The 19,059-nt window shown below is 37.2% G+C and overlaps 1 protein-coding gene across 12 annotated transcripts in view; it reads left to right on the top strand.

Moving 5' to 3' along the window:
* The window catches only part of TENM1 (teneurin transmembrane protein 1), an 818,347-nt gene that overhangs the window by 572,289 nt on the left and 226,999 nt on the right, over positions 1–19,059 (top strand). For 9 of the 12 annotated variants that reach the window (XM_064426811.1, XM_064426812.1, XM_064426810.1 and 6 more), the window contains one exon: positions 14,627–14,905. In XM_064426811.1, coding sequence (XP_064282881.1) covers positions 14,689–14,905 — 217 coding nt within the window. In that variant the 5' untranslated portion in view covers positions 14,627–14,688. Of the gene's footprint in view, positions 1–14,626; positions 14,906–19,059 lie in introns of those variants that run through there. The other 3 variants (XM_064426819.1, XM_064426818.1, XM_064426820.1) reach the window with 3 other exon arrangements.

Raw genomic sequence — 19,059 nt, 5'->3', positions numbered from 1 at the left:
CTTGGGCAGAATGCTTCACTTTTTACATGAATGTTTCATGTTTCAGATAACTTTTCAGAAATATATTTATTATTGCCTTTTAACCGTTTTTTTAATTTGGCTATTAGTACCCTTTATCTGAAATCCAAACTAATATTTTGCAATTCAGCCACACAGATCACTAAATGTGTTACTTTCTTATCCTGTCATTGCAGGAAATGCACATATTTGTCCTAATGGGTTACTTTTTATTATGAATACGAGTATCTCTGGCAGATCTGTTTCCAATTTTCATGTGCTACTGAAAATGTATTCTGTGTTAAGTTTGAGTTGTTTGTTTTGCTGTAAAAAGTCATTTGATCATTATTAAACATTCATTGAGCATTTCTCATAACCATTTGACTTGGAAAATGATGATCAGACTAGATTAGCAAGTTGAAATTTGCTAGATAAACACATGGTACTCATTAAGTCTTTAACTTTCAGTAAATATGATAATGTTGATTACATTCCAAATTCAGCCAAGATATTTATGATATAAGAATTCAATTTCTCATGTTTTCTTTTATGTTTAAACTCATCAGGGAGATAAATTTACCTGGTGTTTTGATCAACTGATTAATCTGTGATCAGTGTGCACCAATATTTGAATGTTATCGAGAAAAAGTAATGTATACTTAAATCACTGTTTAACACTTTGTGTAGCGTGCACTTTCTCTAAAGTATTCACTCGTCTCTTATTTTCATGCTACTGAATGGATAAGGGAGGATTTTTATTTCCAGACTCACCTAATAGTTTGTTATCTGAATGACTTCTGAACTGTAATACAGCTTAAGTTGACTTAAAGCCAAGTTATTGAAGTAGTTTAGCCTCAAAACATCTGTGGTTGTAAAATGGACTTCCTCAAGCTGCTAATAAGACTTTTTTTCAGTGTTTCTCTCAGTGTAATGGTTCTCTTATTTGAACTGCAGAGCAGAAATCACCAGATTACATTGCTAAATCCATGAAGTTTGTGTTTAAACTCATTTATGGTACTGTGTGTCAGTGCTGCTCCCGTTGACTTTTAGAGGAAAGCATGTAAGTTTTTAGAAGTAATTCAGATTTAGAAGAATGTGTTTCCACCCCAGAAAATAAAAAAAAACCCAGAAAAGTATTTCTAATTTTAAAAGTCAATGAAGTGGTGAGGATTGCAGCTCCAGCAGTTTCACTCTATTTGCTCAGAATTCACATTAAAATGTTTAAGAGGATAATATTGAGAATGACTTAATTCTGTAACTTTTCAGTTTTTTGATCTTAATGAGCTAATTTTTCCAAAGTAAATTAGAAAACTCTATGAAAGCATTCACATTCCTACATGGTGGTGTCTGGTTAGTGCAACCACAATTTGAGTTTTCTCTGTAATGTATAAAAATTTCTCTTGTTCCCCACTTAAGTAGAAACTAATTTATTTGTTCATTTCTTGGTTTTGCTGGGGTACTAATGTTGCAATGTTGTGAATGCCTACCAACTTCCTCGACTCTATATTTAAGCAGGAGACTTAGGATTGTCATTTTAAAGAACAAAAGACCTTGGTAATTTACAAAATTTTACAAGACTCCTAGTACTTCACTTGACAGGAACAGTTTCACAAGGGCTAAAGGGAAATCGTACTTCAATCTCTGCAGTTTCAGGTGTTAAACGAGAAGGTTTCACAACAAGTCACGCACATGGATGTGTTGTTGAGAGCTGGCTTTTCAAATGTAGGGTTTGAGTAAGAAAAAAATGCCTGGGCTGTGGCACTGACCTTGGAGATCAACTGAAATAAAGGTGTTGAAGAATAATAAATGTGTTAGGAATTAAAGGCAAAGCAACTTTTTGAAAAAGTCTTAATTAAACTGGGGGAAATAAAAATATAAATATTTGTGTTCTTCTGTCAGAGATAACCCACTGGCCATCATGGTATTGAATGTAGTAATACCTGAAAATGGTTCTGGTGAGCTTTGGAATTCTTGGTCCAGTTCTCAGTGTGCTCATCATTAAATTTATTTAAAGGAATTGAGTGGTGTAATTGAATTACTAGGCAACAATATCAGTTACATAGAACTTGGTATGCAGATAGCATCATTTTTTTTGTTGGTTTTAGTTTTCTTTTTTTAATATATTCTATTAGCTGCAGAAATAAAATTGAGACTAATTCTCTTTTCTCTTAGTCTACTTTTTTCCTTCCTCCAACTATTCAGCAATTTCCAGTAACGAGTTCACTGTTTTCTTTCAATGACCCATTCCCTAAAATAATTATGGATCAGCTAATATAGATCAGCTGAAGCCACTGATGATTGCTTGCCCTATGAAGTGCTCCAGCTGGGATGTCACCTTGTGACCAGATTCTGCTGTTCTCAGAAAAGCCCCCATAGAGCAGTGCATGAACCAGAGCCACTTCATTTCTATCCTTGGCTGTCTGGCAGCAGCATCACCACGGGTAATTCAGGGTTGACTGCTGTAAGAATTATGTGTAGGAGTAGGAACAGGAGTTAGATTTTTATTTAACTGTGATTAGATATTCAACCCTGATGAAAACAGCTGAAAGTCTATTAATAATGTTTGGGAATTATTGGAGCTGAAATGAGGAATAGGCCTTTTGTTGATGATTTTGGTATCAAATTTTCCTGCTAATGTTTATTGTTTAGACTACGGATTTGAGTTCCTTGTAACTTTATAAGGATATGATCAAAAAACGAGTCGATTCTATGTGTGTAAGGAATTTCTGATTTTTCTAGGAAGTAAAAAATTTGCATAGTTTAAAAATCTTCTACTTGCAGTATTTTTGAAGCCAGAAGTTTTACATGTGTTTGTAAAAACCACAAATACCAGCACTCAAGAACCGAGTGCTTAATAAGTGCTTGTGTCAGAACTTATGCTCTGGGAGTATCTGCAGACTTGTCTTTGTATGGAGAGGATCACACTGTGCAGCTACAGTAATTTGGGTGGGGGTTGTTTTTCATTTGGTTTGGTTGTGGGTTTTTTATGTGGTTAGTTGGTTGGTTAGCTGGGTTCTTTATTTGTTTCATCTCGAACAGTGCACTTCCATTCCTTAATTGCACAGGCTGCTGTAGGTACGTGTGAAGCTGTATTTTTTTGGTCTGCTTCAGAGGAATTAGTGCAGACATTTCTCATGTCTTTTTTTCTGGAGATCCTATCCTTTCTTCACAGTGAATTTCAGAAAGGTCTTAAACTGGTCTTTGGCTGTATACAGAGATTTCTTTAACTGTAGAACAAGAAATGACTGTTTCATTTTGTTTTGAATGTGGGGTACTTCCCATTTTCAGTGTAATGTAATAGCAGAAAATCAGACACAAGCTTTTAAGAGAATGATGATCTTCACAAGGTTAATGTATGTTTCCAGCCTGTCTCTCGTGCATGTCTCCATGTACAACAGAGTGCTGGTAAAATGGTAGCATTTAGGAAGGTATCCTTAGGCTACACAACTTTTCCTCTTATAGGAGAATAAAAGCACTTATATTAATATGAGTCATCTTTAATAACAGTTGACATAAACCTTGTCTTATAACAAATTGCTGAACCTCTACACCTAAAAGCACTGAAATGTGTATTTAGAATTGCCTCCAGATCAGCAGTGATGCCAAATGTTTTCTAGGGGAGCTTATTTAGGTGGCTACTTGTGTTATGAGTTATGTGTGTAAGTAATGATTTCATGTTCTTCTTTTGTCTCTGAACTTTCTTAATTCTAAAATTATTCTAAATACTCCATGAAGCTCTATGGCACAATTTTCTTCAGAATATTTATCATTCAGCATCATGTTCACAAATCCTCCCCTGCTGTCTTGCTCTCTTGTGCAGATCAGCACTGGCTTACTTTATTAATGTCACAGCTGCATTTTTCTGTTCCCCCCAGCATCTTGTGCATATAAACCACAGCACAGCTGAGATACCTGTTCTGGGAATGTCTCTCCTTTCATTACCAACCTGCCCATAAATGAAGACAGACCAGAAATGCCAGAAATGCAGGTTGCTTCACAGAATGGGGAAGAAAGATGGGGACTGTTTCAGGGCATTGTCATTCTGCACAGGGTCACAGAGTGGCACACAGTGAGTGTGGGTGGCAGATTTCTTCCTGACCTTTTACATGATTGTGTCATTGGGCAAAATGCAGCAGCCAATAACCAGATTCTGCTGGCAGAGTGTCCTTGCAGCTTTGAGTGTTTTCGGGTATTTACAAATGTTGCAAACTAGGATAGGAAATGGGAGATGAGAGTTAACACCCCTCCTCAACTGAAAGCAAATTTTTGGAAAAAATTAAATCACTGGCAGATGTGAAAGGCAGGTGGCCATTTTGTAACCTCAGTATGTGGATGTATTTGATGTGGGAGAATATAAAAAATGATATCCACTGAACCAAGCATAATGCAATTCATCCATAGGTTAAAGAAAGGTCATTTTCTTGCCTTGTTGGCTGGAAAGAGACAGCGGAGCTCTAACATATAATTGTGTTCTGTGACAGTAAAAGGAGTCTTTTGGTGCTTTGGGAAAGGAAAGTGACATTTTCCTTGCTCATGAGAGAAACACAGTTCCACATTAAATATACACTACAGTGCTCCCAATGTAAATAGAATTAGCAGGGGCAAAATTGTTATCCACAAGGATAATGATTCTATTTTTTTAAAGCAGCTAGTATAGAAATATATGTGTCTGTGTGTGTACACATATATAACAACAAAAACAACAGACGAGTCACATTTTAGTCCCATCCTTCTTTCTCTCCTTGCTGTGAATTCTCAGCTGAAGAAAGCAAGCTGAGCTAAAAAGAGTCATTGTACAGGTGCTAAGGAGAGTGTGTTGTTGCCATGTAGGGCGGTCATAGTGGTGGTAACATATTTGATGTAGAAGACCTTAAATGGCTGAGAATTTTGAGCACTTAATTGAAAAACAGAAGTTCGGCATGGTTTAATTTTTCCAATTGTATATACCCATGGTGTGGTTGTAGTCACACTGTTGTCCCTTGGCAGTCCCTGGGGTTCGGAGGCTATTGATATTTTCTGAAGGTTCATCTTCTTGCCAACACTCAAACATAAGCATGCTTGATTTTTACATACCTCTGTTCTTCCTCCCACTAAGCGAGAAGTTGCAGCAAAGTCCCATTTACTTTTGAACTGGCATTGGTTATTGCAGAATAGCAGTTTCCAGAAGAAAAATGGCTGCTTCAGTCCCTCTTGAAAAGGATTTTGGGGATAGCATAGCCTAAAGTAGGAGAAAAGTCCTTCTGGTACAGATACTGTTCTACGCTGAAAGAAGCCATGGGCAAACAGCTCTACCAACAGTAAAAAAGAATAAAAACTCGTTTTTCAGAGACTGATGGTAGGAGCAGGAAGATTATTTCAGCTGCAGTTTACCATGTTAGAATTGTTTAAATGTAAGATCAGTGCCTCCCTGTTTATATATTTCTACAGAAGACACTATTTCCCTATATTTTTTGAAAAATAGCTCGCAAAGGTGTAATCAAGAGGCTACTTGTGATGAGAGTGCAAAAACTGTGATGCCAATAGGCAGAATATGTAAAAATGTGAACAATGCTGAAACAATAATTATCTTTGCTGTTCTAAAGTCTAAATAAAAGAAGGCCTGGCTATAAAAGGCAGTAGTCTTCCTAAAACACACTGGAGGCATGTTTGTATTTGTAGTCTGTTACATTCCCAGATGTAGCTGAGCCTTTGGGAGTACAGCTGGGAAATATCCCCATTCTTCAGTGCCAGCCCTACCTGCATTTTCTATGTAGAGTACTAAAGAAAATGGTATAATCAGTTTGCAAAACTGAAGTTTTGGATGGACAGCTTAAAATAACCACTGCCAAGAAGGCTTCACAGGCTGGTGAAAATGGATGGATGCATAATGTACTTCCAGTTTGCAGAAGGCTCTTGGTACTTGCAGGAGAAATTTCTAGCAAACATTCATTACAAAGGATTCTCTATTGAAATGAGAACAAAGGTTCCACTAAAAAGATCTCAAAGGATTCAAATGTACCTTTTCACAGGTGACATGCTGATACAAGCCAGTTCTCAAGGGGTTGCATCAAGGCATAAATCAGCAGTAATTTCAACTCTGCAAGATCATAGCACTATCATGAACAGAAAGAAAATCAATCTGACACCAGCTCAAATAATAGCAGTTCTGGGAGTCACAGGATATAGTACAAGTCTACTGGGAGGGTCTGCTTGTCAGAACAATGGCACTTGAAGACACTGAATACTTTGACAGACATCAAAGCAAGAAGAAAAGGAACAGGAGGATCACTTCTCAGGCATGATGGTGTCACTCACACGAATAGCAACCTGAGTGATGCTTCAGATGAAGGTGAAGCAGATGTTGGTCCTGTGGTCAGGCAGTAGTCAGGTCTTCCTACAAAAAGTACTTGAAATGCTTGAAAAGCTTTTTAAGTTTTAACTTAGAGGGTGCTGTCAGAACTGCATAATACTTGATGGTGTTTTTTTTTTTTCCCCAGAGTTAGAAGAACAGAATTTAAGAAAACTATTTTGGAAAATACTGAAAATATCACTTTCTGTGTGCAGTAAATAATAGTGGTTTCATAAAAGTTCTCCACACTGCTGTGGTAATTAATTGAGAATCTTGCAAGACATTGAGCTATAGAACATTTGCCTTCTGTAAGTGCACCAACGTTGTGAGCCTCTGCTGGAAATAAAACAGGTTGCTGAATCAGTGCTGCTTCTAGAAATCCTAGAATGTAGCAAAAAGTAAATTGCCCCAGAAAGGTCACGAATCTAAATATGAACAAGCCACATCAAATCTGAGAAGTGGACAATGCTAAAGAGATGCTGATATTTAAGATTATGTGTTCTGTTAGGAAACTTCACCTGGAGGCGGGGAGCTGGGGTCAGCATTGTGTTTCAGAGATTTTTAGTAGGTGTGTTTTTTTTATTTTGCAAAGGGAAATGAAAACTGCTAAGGCCCCATGAGATCTACCATAACAACTCCTAATGCCCGGGGGCAAAAAAATCTACCAGGAAAACTTGTTTATTGTGATGTCAACTGATGAAATCTTTCGTTTCATCAAATGTGACGATAACGAGACTTGTTCATATGTTTTGGTAGTCCATATATACTCTGGTGAATGTCTAGTTTGCTTAAAGAAGACTTAGATTATTCTAATTAAAAACAGGGGAAGTGAACATGAAGAAAAAATTGTCAGCTGAATGTTTTTAAACACCATTGCCAAGGCATCCTGGTATCAGTGAAAATCTAATGCTTGAATTATGGTTCAGATGTTCTATGGTATCCATGTGTTGTAAATTATTCTCATGTGCTAAGCTTATTGTGATACAAAATTTAAATTGGTATCTCAAAAAATTAATAGTATCCATACAGAACATGTAATTTTCAATTTTTGTAATCTCTGAGCAGCTAAACCTGATTTTAACAATTGCTTTTTTGCTAATTAAGCCTTACTGGGCCTTCTTAATTAGGCACACAGTTGGAAAAGAGACAATAATTATCTCAATTTGATGGCTATGCCAATTTGCATTATCAAAAAATAACCAAAGCACATTCAATTTTCTTGTCACATACAAATGCTACTTGCCAAGCACCAGTGCACACAGTTTAAAACAGTGTACCTTCCAAAGTTACTCCTAGATGAAACAAACATTCCATTTTTCCTACCTGCATATGCACAAGTGCATGTACACCTCACTATTTTATTATTGTTAGATAAATTAGAGCAGTGTAGATGTGTATATATTCACACATGCAGGTATGTATATAAATATTTTGATAGTACTTGCCTCTTTAGTTCAGAAGACACCAACATTGAACTGTATTTTCATAGAACTCGGCTACTAAGTGGACTATTCTAATTTTAGGTCCTTACAATGCAAAAATATGCTCTTGTCAACAGAGCAGTAATTACAACAGTGGAGAACAAGCTGAGCTTCCACTGGCAAGCATTTCAACACTTCATCTGGATGTGTTTAGTATAAGGAAGTGCCTGGGATGTGTTGGAAATTACCTGTATAGCCCAAGGGAGCTTAGTTGTCCCAGGCATTCTTGAATGTGAGTGGGAACATTCCTTTTCTTCAGTCCTATTATCTTCTTAAAATGTCTTTTACTTAGAAATTTTCAGCTTTGACCACACTTCCTCCTTGGAGGAAAAAAGCAGTTCTGGAAGATCTGTATTGAAATAATCTATATTCCTGTAATCTCAAACCACACTCTCATATAGGCCAGATTTCCTTCCTCTCTTTCCCTGTATTGTCCCTACCATACAGTTAGGAATTAAGTTGAAAAGGCAGTAAAGGACTTGACCATGTGTTAGGGACTAAATCTGTAGATATTAAGCACTTGGCTAGTTTACTTAAGCCCAGACTTTTTCATGTTCTTTAGCATTCTTAGTTGAAGTCTTGAGATGGTAGGCGACTGTTCACAGCGTTTCCATTTTTTAAATGAAAAAGTGTTCACACTGAGTTATTCTGCAATATAATTAGGAATAGTATTTCCTGAAGTACAGCTCTTCAGAAAGACTTTGTGCTCCAGAGATACTCTGAACCTGTCCAGGATGTGTCACCCTGAATCCTGAATGTACTTTGTACCACAGAAGTAGAACTTGAGCCTTTGTCCTTGAATCTCAATAACATCAGATGATGAGTTTCCAAAAGAAAACATTAGGGACTTGTGTGATTCTTACAGGCAGTGGCAGTTCTCCAAGTGAAGTGAAGGGCACGTGTTGGACAAGAATTCTGTAGCACAGTTGAGTAGCTGACATAACGTATGTTTTTAAGATCACTTTCAGTCTTGCCATATGCCACAAATTACTGCAACAACCTGACTTTCTTCACAATTTTATTCTGCAGTGTTTGCTCTCTGAAACTTGAGATGCAATGGACAACACTTTGAATTTCTAGAATTAAATTAGCTTTGACTAATTCTAAATGAAGATCATTAAATGTGAAAATGAACCTTATTCTGCTTGCATCTATCACAATGACATGTATGAGCCAGTGTAATCCATCCAAAAGTTAAAAGAGCACATTCTTTAGGGAGTGTGTTAAACCCATAGCATGGCCCTGAAAACTCTGGTTTGCATCTACATATCTGAATTAGAATGATATGTGAAAAAACATATTCTAAGATTGTCATTTTTTATCTGATTAAATCTGCTCTTCTTAAGAGGTGCTATGTAGTCCACCTGCAGGAATAACAGTCTCAACATTTTGCAGTCTCACTCATTCCCTGATAAACACTGGATGTGTTGTACCTCCTGATCCATATATCCTTATGTCATTTTCAAACATCTTTTGATGTGTTAATACTTCATGAACCACTGAAAATTTTCATATCAAATTTGTTAGGTTTTGGTTTGGTTTTTTTTGTTTTTTTTTTTTTTCCAATTTTGTTTCTTCAGTCGATCTTCTAGGGATTGCATTCTTTCTTGATTTTAGTATGAGATTTTTCCTTCCATTGAAAAGTATTATCTGCTTCCATCCTCCACACTTAGGCAGATTTTCTATATTTCTTCATAATATCTAATTTGGTGTATCACATAGAAGCATAAATTCTTCCTCCTCTAATGCTGCTCAGCTCCTTTAGCTGGTATTTTCCTTGCTGTGTTCTGTAAGACTGAATTTAAAGAGACTTTGTTTATCATCTCTAGACAAATATTTGAGGGGTAAAATTTTTGAAGGTATGTACAAGGTCAGAATGTTTTTGCTTTTCTTCTTGGTATTGCATTTCTCAAAGGTTTAAATCAAGAGTGTTTGCTCTGTTTTGCCTTTCATATTTTACAGTTTTGTATTTCAGAAAGACCTGCAGAATAAAGGTGCTGTTCTTTTTGCCTTCAGCAGTCCAGAGCTGATATTGCTGCTTAGCAGTTCATTTTCAGAAACTACTGGGCTGAAAAGGCAATAAGCAAACGGTAGCTTTCAGATAAGGGTATGCGTTGAAAGGAAAGAAATATAGGAGAGAAAGAGCACAGTTCCCTGGTTATATTTTAGCATTGTAATTGCAATTACATTTTAATTCTAAATAGTCTGGAATATCTGAGTATTAAACATAATGATTAGCTGAGGCCAACAAAGGTTACACTTTTTCATGTTTTTGATCTTGTGTGCTTCGGGAGGACCCTGTTCAGCTACATGATACTCATTAGCAGCCATAACCTGACCTCTCTAAATAATTCTGGACTTACTGGAAACCACCTGGGTGTGCCACTGGTGATTTGATGGGGCTGATGGTGGGTAATCACTACAGAAATTTGTTCATTAAATGGGCACCCTATCAGAGCAGCCTATTAAGAATTTATAAAAAGCACCATTACAGTAACGTGGTCTCTGGGGCACCGCTGTACTGGAGTGCAGAGCCTCTGTGCAGTGGAAATGCACACATTCAGTTTTGTTCTCAAATATCCATTGATGGGCTCTGCAAACAGCCTCAGCCCACCCTTTCCCACAACAGTTACCCCAACCTTACTGAGCTCTGGAGCAGGAAGGCTGATCTGAGCAGAACAGGGGGCTGAGGGGAGAGGATCTTGATGTAAGTGAAAGGTGAAAATAGTTTCCAGTAACATGTACAATGTGCACTTAGAAGATTGCACAAATCATACATAAAAATGCTACGTATGCCTGTGTTAGTTCCATTATTTCAAGAGTGGTATTTTCCTATCCAATAGAACTTGCAAAGGTATTTCATTGTGAATTTAAGTTGTTAGTTGTTCATTCTTCTTCAAAATTGACTGTAAGATGAATATGATATCTATTTTAAAATATGGTTCAGAATTACCTGCTATTCAGTGCCTAAATATATATTTCATATATTTGTATGTCTGTGTACGTAATAAACATGTAATATTTTTCTATTGTATTTCTATTACATATTTTGTGAGACCTTTCAATAACAGAACAATGATGGAAAGGGCAAAAAAGTGCTACTTGTGAGGAGAAGAGCATTAGACACTTATAGAAAGGTCACTTACAGGAACTGTAAGCTTTTATGAGACTTTATCATTTTGCTGACAAGGTCATCTTGATATTGATTGGCTGGGTGTTCTGTTTAGTTACTTGAGGGCCAGTTATTTGAAGAAGCCTGTGTTAGCATCCAAGCAGTATTTTTCATACTCATGCCCTATTTCAGCATTTTGAGTTGCTTATTGTATTGTATTTTTCCAAACAAAATATGAAATGAAGTTGAAGCATTTGATTGCCAGTGTTTAAATTCAGGTTAATGTACCATACCATCATTTGTTAAATTTAACTGAATCTCTTACTGTAGAAAAGCTTGAATATTTGATCTGTTGTTTCTGATGCATAAAAACATTTCTTGATGAAAAATTTTATTAAGTATTTTTCCAGTTCTTGAAAATTATTTATCACCTGCTCTCATGGCAGGCCCAGGTGGCTGTGGGTTTATGAGACACTAATGCCCTAAGCAAAAATAAAGGAAGCACAAGCTTGGTCCTGTGTGAAAGAAAGGCAAAGTTTCCTGTGACATTCCATGCTCTGGTGCTGTCTTTAGTCCTTGTGTGAGCCTTTTGTGCTGCTGAGTTTTCAGTGGCTGTGGTACAATGGGGTTGGTGTGGGGAGGGAAGACTTGGGCAGGTGAGCTGAAAGTTTTCTTCCTTCACGTGGTGAATAGGTGAGTTAGGTTGTGCCTACATTACATCTGTGTCCAAGGTGGTGCCTTCCACCACCAAGGGTATAAACTTCATGCTGGGTCTTGCTGGTCTGTGCAGAGCTCACTGAGGATGATGGGGATTCCAGCCTGGTGCTGATGTGCTTGGTGGTCAGAACTGCAGTGGGAAAAGCTGAGCTGTGGCCAAAACATGTGCCAGGACCTTGCCCCCTGCTGCTGCAAATGTGGGCATGTGCAGCAATGGCAGCAGTAGCATCCCTGAGCAGGGGCACTGGGGTGTTGGGGTATTCAGAAGTTGGTCGTATTTTGTAATCATCTTTGTCTTTATATAATAAGGCATATGAAAATTATAGCTTTTAAGGGTGTTTTTCATTAGTTTACAATTGAAAAAATGCACATCCTTTACATAAGAAGGCACAGTGAAAGAGAATACATGGAATATGTAATTAGTATTAATTGCTTACATTAAATCATTTCATCTGTCTGCTGCCTTGGTTAAGATCATTACATATATTCCTGCTACAACAGTCCTCACAAACTAAAGACTTTGGTTATTAAACCTTGTTTTAAAAGAATACAAATAAATCTACCTTAAGTAGTTGTTTACTGCAACTTAAGTTTTACGTGTCTGTGCATCCTAATATTTTTTTATTACTTGTTTAAAAAAAAAACCTCACTTGAAACCTCCCACAAAATACATGCACAGCATCTTTCAGGGGGAACTTCTGTGTTTTGGTTTTGTGGGGTTTTTTTGTTTGTTGGAATAATGAGTCAAATTTGTCAGATTGATGGTTTTGCACTTTGGAAAGCAGGATGCAGTGCCTGTGTCCGAGGCTGCTTGCACTTGTTGCCTTTCTGGCAAAATTTATTTCTCCTCTACTGCATCTTCTTAATAGTGGCCCTTAATTTCTCCTTGTTTTCCTCTGGCTTCTGTAGCTTTGTCTCCATTTATTCTGTCAGACAGGATATATTGGAAGGCTCTTTCCTGTCAGTAACCATTTCTACAGAGTCGTCAGTTCATCTTTTAAGCCAACTCTGTGCTTGCAAGTCACGGCCCCTTTGCGTTCTTCTGTCGCTATTAGAGCAACTCTCAGAGCAAGCACTGAACTTCAGCAATAATAGGCAATCTTGGGAAATAACAGTAAATTATTTAAGCAAATCGCTTTGGGGAAGCAAGTGTTACTTAGTAGGAACTTGTACAGAAACATCTTATCACCAGCTGGGTACAGTGCAGTCAACCCACTGCACAAGTGGCTGCAGCCCCATGACATGCTGTCAGCTGGCCTTGCTGTCTGGCAGCTCCTTGGTTCATAGTTTTGATTCTGTCTCTCTCTTGAAGAGTTTTTTATTGACTTAGGTGCTTTCAAGCCCACTTTGAGTAGGAGGTATGAGTTGTTTTTTGGGTTTTTTTGATGCTAGAGCTCTTTATCCAGGTGCCATTAGTTTCTGGAGGGCTGTTCCATGTCAGGTTAAAGGGCTGGACATAACTCCCTGAGATTTACACTTTCAAGCAAGACATGCCTTCAACCTCTTTCCCCACATAACCTCCTGAAACGTGGGAAAAGCAAAGAAAGCAAGGCATGCACTCCACAGTGTTACTTCTGCTGTAATGGTCTGTCTCACTTCTTCCCCCCAAGAGTTCTGAGGGTCTGGGTTTTGTTTTTCTGTTACAATGGTAGAAGCCTTATTCCCTCTTCACATCATGTGTAGTGTTTTCCACTCCTGCTCAGGAAAATGATCCTTTCAAAAGTATTGGAAGGACACAGAAGCAGGAGATGAAGTTCTGGAACACCATGTAATACCACCAGGTGTGTCTCAAACATTCAGACAGTTTCAGAAGTTGGCCATCTCTTTAGCTCTCTTGGAAGTGCTTTCTGTGGGGTTTTTATGTTTATCTTTTGTGTGTTTTCACTTTTTCTGGCAGCTGGCAGTATGTGGGGTTAAGGTCCTTGTGGCAGATGGGAAATGGGCCTGTACCAAATTGAGTATTAAACTTATTTCCATTTACTGCTGACCTTAAAATCATGAAGAAGCTGTGAGAGACTGCTTTCTAATTAAGCAAAGTCTCTTTGAATTTCCATGTAGGTCTTTTTTGTCTTCTAGAAATAATGCTTACAGGCACCTTTTTTTGGTTACATTTGTTTTTCTAGTTTATTAATATCCACTAATCTAAAAAGAAAACAACAAGAATGACCAAACTGAACAGAGTTTCAGTTTGTGAGCCATGCTGCTGTAAAAGCTGTGCAATAATCCCCGTTATTTCATCCCAGAGTTTGTCTCAAATTTAGCGATGGAAACAGCTTAATGAAGGCAAGGATACAGAACAAGTGCCCCAGTAGCACTTGCAGCTGCAGTGCATGTGATTTTAAGGATGTTGGATTTGAACATCATTACACAAATACGTACACGAAACTCAAGATGCAGTTTGGAAAGTTCCATTGAGGATATGTAAAAATTCAGATGGGAGATGGAGGGGAAGAAAAGGGGTTGTACTGCAAGGTACTTCCTGTTGAAATGTCCTCAAAATCTAAAGGAAAATGGTGTTTTCTGAAGTATTGCATGCTCTTCTGGAATAACATCGTGGTATACTTCTATTAAAAAAAAAAAATGGTGGTTTTCTAATGTCTGAAGTCTCTTATTCTTGATTAGAAGTAAGTCACAGGAGAATACTTTAAAAGAGTGAACGTTCTGCTTTCTAGATTTCATATTTTAAAAGACATAAAATGCTATTTTCACTTAAGATGAATATGCATTCTTTTTGAGAAATACTAACTGTTCCATCTTTGAAATCAAATATAAGTTGCTTAGGATTTGGTTTTTATTTCTTCCTTCAAGTAGCTGTTATTTTAATTCTGTTTTAAAAAGCCCTGACAGTAAAACATGACATGTTCAGTTTCGTTCCTGGGTTATAGTGATATTAATGAAATTTAATTGGTTTATATAAATAAAAAACTGACCTTTCAGACCTAAAAGTATGTAATATGTCTGAAATGGATTATTGTTGTTGTTTTTTTCTAGGACTGTTTCCTTAAGGCATTCCAGTTGCTTGTTTTCATGACTTTGAGCCTATTTAATCAGAGATGGAGCAGATGGACTGCAAACCCTACCAGCCACTGTCAAAAGTTAAACATGAGGTGGATCTAACCTACACGAGTTCTTCAGATGAAAGTGAAGATGGTGGAAAGCAAAGGCAATCTTATGATTCAAGAGAAACTTTGAATGAATATAGCCAAGAACTAAGACTTAACTATAACAGTCATAGCAGAAAAAGAAAAGCCATTGACCAGTCCACGCAAGGTAAATAATTTATTTTATCTACTAATTATGATTATTACTTCCTGATTATGAATTATGAAACAACATCAGGAGTTGGGCAAACATTTTGTTCTCAAAGTCTCATAGTATCAACCCACTTTTCACCTGCTTTTAGTCATCCTGTAATATCAGAAATGTAGGATTTTTTTTTTATTAAAGTGCTTTCTTAGCAGGATGGACTGACTGCTATTCTAGAAACCATCACATGCTAGCTACAGACAAATATTTTCTTTAGTAGGAACTACTCTTCTTAGTAATGTTGAGTGATTAATTATTTGCCTTTGCATATGTTGGGTGCATTTTTCTATAAAATCAACATTGAGGCTGCAGGCTGTCTCTGCATGTGCTTACAAAGCCTGTGAATTAATTCAGATACAACAATTCTCCTAACATTTCTAATCATATAAATTGTCCAGTAATTTAAAAACTGAAGTTAATTAGAGTATTGTAAGGAAAAAAAACCAAACAAGAGTTAAGTTTCTGTTTTAGCTTTTTGCATGATTGGGACAAATATTTGAACAATGATGATAGTTGAACTAAGGTTAGGAAAAGCTTCTCTTTGATTAGAGACAGAAGCTAAAAACTAAAGAAATGGAAGGAATGAGCAGAATTTACTGCAGCATTTCCTGACAGACTCTGTAAACCCACGTGCTGCTTTTGTACACAATGAGCACAGAAGGGGCTTTTCTGCTGCTTCAGCTCTGTCCCCAGTCCAGGCAGGGTGGTGGGACAGGGAGAATATTTGTAGGAATCAGCGTGTCAGAAGCAATGAGAGTCCTGTCCCCTTAAAGGTAACAGCAGCAGGGTGCCAGAATCAGTCCCTGCTCTTCAAGGAAGTGGTTAAATGACATTAAAGTGTGGCCAGTACTTCTCAGCTAAAACTTGAGGTGTTTATTTAAAAACAAACAAACAAACCCAAAATCCTCAAACAAGCCACATCACACACACACCCTGCCCCCAAAGCCCTCACTGCTTACTCAGAAAAGCCTTCTTCAATTTTCTGAAGATAAAAGTAATTATATTTTTCTACAAGGAAATGAAAAATAGGCTTTTTGAAGATGGAAAATTTGTCTTCTCTGTGATGTGCAAATTAATGTGAAATTTGGAACAGCTGTGCTACATAGCTATTGCAGCATTTTTGGTTTTTACTGCAGATATTCTGCTTCAAGTTACACCCATAATATTGGTGTTGTCTGAAAGTACCTGTAATTCATGGGAGTAATAATACTTGGCTGCCTCTATCTGTGTGCATATATTCCCTCCAAAGAGTTACAAAACTGCTATTTTTGGGAAGAAAAAGTCATAAACATAGATTTCAACACAGGATAGTTTAGAAAACAGATTTGTTTGTTGTTTGTGACCTTATTTTGAACATGCTATGAGAGTTTAATTAACTGAGATATGGCTGCATTGTTGTACCTCAGGATGGTGGAAGTGTTCCTGTAGATCTCCTTAGAGATTGTTGATTGTACCTGTGGCTGTGGGAGCAAAACCTCAGCATGGACCTGGGCCTTGAGGGGCACTGCTGGGTCTGCAGTGCTGTGCAGTGTGAATATTGATATTCCTGTCAGCTGCAGCATCACTGCCTTGGGCACGTCTAAAGGCTGGCAATCTCTACTGTAGGCATCAGAAACCAGCCTCTGTGTCATGCTGGATTTATTCTTCCAGAACATTGCCTCTGAAAGCAATCACATTAATAATTTTGGAGAAATAGCCAAATTAGTGTGCATTTCTGTAAGAAGTTGTCAGGCGTGAACTTAGCTCAGTTATTCAGGAGTGACCTGTAAGGAATGAGTTATGTGCATGAGCAGACCAGGGGAAGTATTTTGCACTCATGTTGTATGATTATTTTATTGAAGTTATATGCCCCAAGATTTTTCCATTCAAATTAATTTTTGTGAGATACGATGTGAATTTTCAGACCTTCTATTTTTCAAACATTGGTATATTTCTTTTTGGACTAAAGACAGGATGCTTTACTGCAGGATGAGGCTTGATGTCCACATTTCTAGAAAAATTACTTAAGCTTCTAAGAGTACTTTGCCAATATGCAGGGCAGCTCTTAAATATTTCCTTACCTCTTCCCTGAATTGTGTAGGTCAGTATATTATTATTTAATATTGTGTTATTAACCTCAAAGCTTCTTTAAAATCCTATTCATGTGCACTGATTTGTAAAGATGGAGTTGAATCTGTACTAGAAATCACAGTTTTCTCTTATGTAATGAATTCAGTTTGGAATAACTGATATTTTAATTGCACTGCCAAGTTTATCCATTTGATTTCTCAGGAATTCTTCCTGACATCTTTCTAGTCATTTAAATCATGCTTTTTCTCTGCCACAAATTGAACCTGAATATTTGGCCTGGCAAGCAGCACGGATTTGAAACATAAAACTGGTGGTGCTCAAAAGTCAAAGAGCAAAAGAGTTTGTAAAGCTGAGTGTAAAATTTCAGACTTCAAGCAGGTATGATTACAGTTGTAGTGCAATCAAAGTATTTCCAAAAGGATTCCAGGTTTCACAGTGTGGGACCTGGAAGTTCCTGGTCGTTCTTGGTAATTGCTTAGTCAACACCAGGAAGAAGGCTCATGTTTTAACTGAGAATCTGGAATAATCCATAAATCTGTAAATGGATTTTTTTAATTCATTCTTTTCTAAAATGCCTCATCAGAATCTTTAACAAGATTTTTCTAGATGTTTGGCACATCTTGAGAATCTAGAAAAAAGAGATTAAAAAGGCAAAACCACAGCACCCCCTTTTCAGAGGGGACTGTTCTGCAAGGAGTGCTGTGCCATGCCAGTGCTGGAGACTTCCATAAAATAATTCTGCCTATAAAGGCTGCTGGGGCATCAAAGGTTGTGTCCCCAATTAGTGCTGTAATGCTGTTCTTTAATGGCATAACATTCTTCTCTAGCTACAGCTGAAATAGTGCCCTGAGTGTGGTGAATTAACAGAGTGCACAGTGAGGATAATACCCATGAACTTCATCCTGGAAAGGTGTGAGAATAGGTGAGAAACAGACGCACAGTAACAGTCCTGCTTGGGAGATAATGATGACTGGGAGATGGCTTTCCAAGGAGCTCTAATGATGGAGTGTGAGAAGGAACTATGTCAGAATAAAATAATTAGTACAGAGAAACTTTTAACAGGAACGAGTGTAGGGATGTGACTACTAATCTAGTTAGTTTTGTGAGAAGAATCAGCACTTCAGATGTTTATGAAAATTCAAAGAATTGGTATTGGCTACTTAAGCAAGTTAGGCTGTATAAATTAGACTGGGCAGTCATCTGAATTTAGTAAATAGCTTTAGGGTAAAATGTGGTTTGTTGCACAAAATACTGCTGTATCTCAGCCATTTCTGTGAAGATTTTTGTTATAAACAGTTTGTCTATTTCATTATTAATGTCAATACTGAGGAATTATTTCTGTGAAAACTTTCAATAGAAATCTAAGATTATGTAAAATCATAGGTATTATATGTTTGCATATATGGACAGACTGTATTAAACCAGAACTTTACATGACATGAACTTGAAGCATTCCAAGAGTTCTTTCTGCACAATTGAAAAAGCATTGTTACTTGTTTTGCAAAACTTTTTTTGTGTCAGTTTGAAAGACTGTGCGATCATACAAATAGCAAGCATTGAAAACAGTATCCAAATATAGAATACTTAACTGTGTCAGTATTTTTTACTCCTTGCAATTCCTGAAATTTTATCTCAAATATTACACTTCAGAGATATTAATTGGGTGGTTTTGCAGGTCCTGTAGGAAAAACATGAAAGAAAAAATCCCCAAATAAGTGCAGAACTGATCTATTGATCAAGCAGATTTTTTTACATGCTGTTCTTCAGGTTTAGTACTGGTGCCCTTTATACAGAGTCCAGTGCCAGCTGAATTTTGTGTCTGATGTTACTTGCATCAGAAACTTTCAGTTATCTGACAATTTGAGATTTACCAAATAACACAAACTGTTTAAAGCCCAACTAAATTTTACTGGCCTAACAACTCAATGTGAGCAGATAGAAAAATCTCCTGGCAAAGCATCGCTGACTCCTGAAGAGTTGGTGCTAAACACATAATGTGTATATCTAAAAATGCATTTTCTTAGTAACTGGAAGTTCAGAATCCTGCT

This window comes from Passer domesticus, chromosome 7 (genome assembly GCF_036417665.1).
Source record: "Passer domesticus isolate bPasDom1 chromosome 7, bPasDom1.hap1, whole genome shotgun sequence".
Classification (NCBI taxonomy): Eukaryota; Metazoa; Chordata; class Aves; order Passeriformes; family Passeridae; genus Passer; species Passer domesticus.
This window is presented reverse-complemented; position numbering and strand designations above follow the sequence as displayed.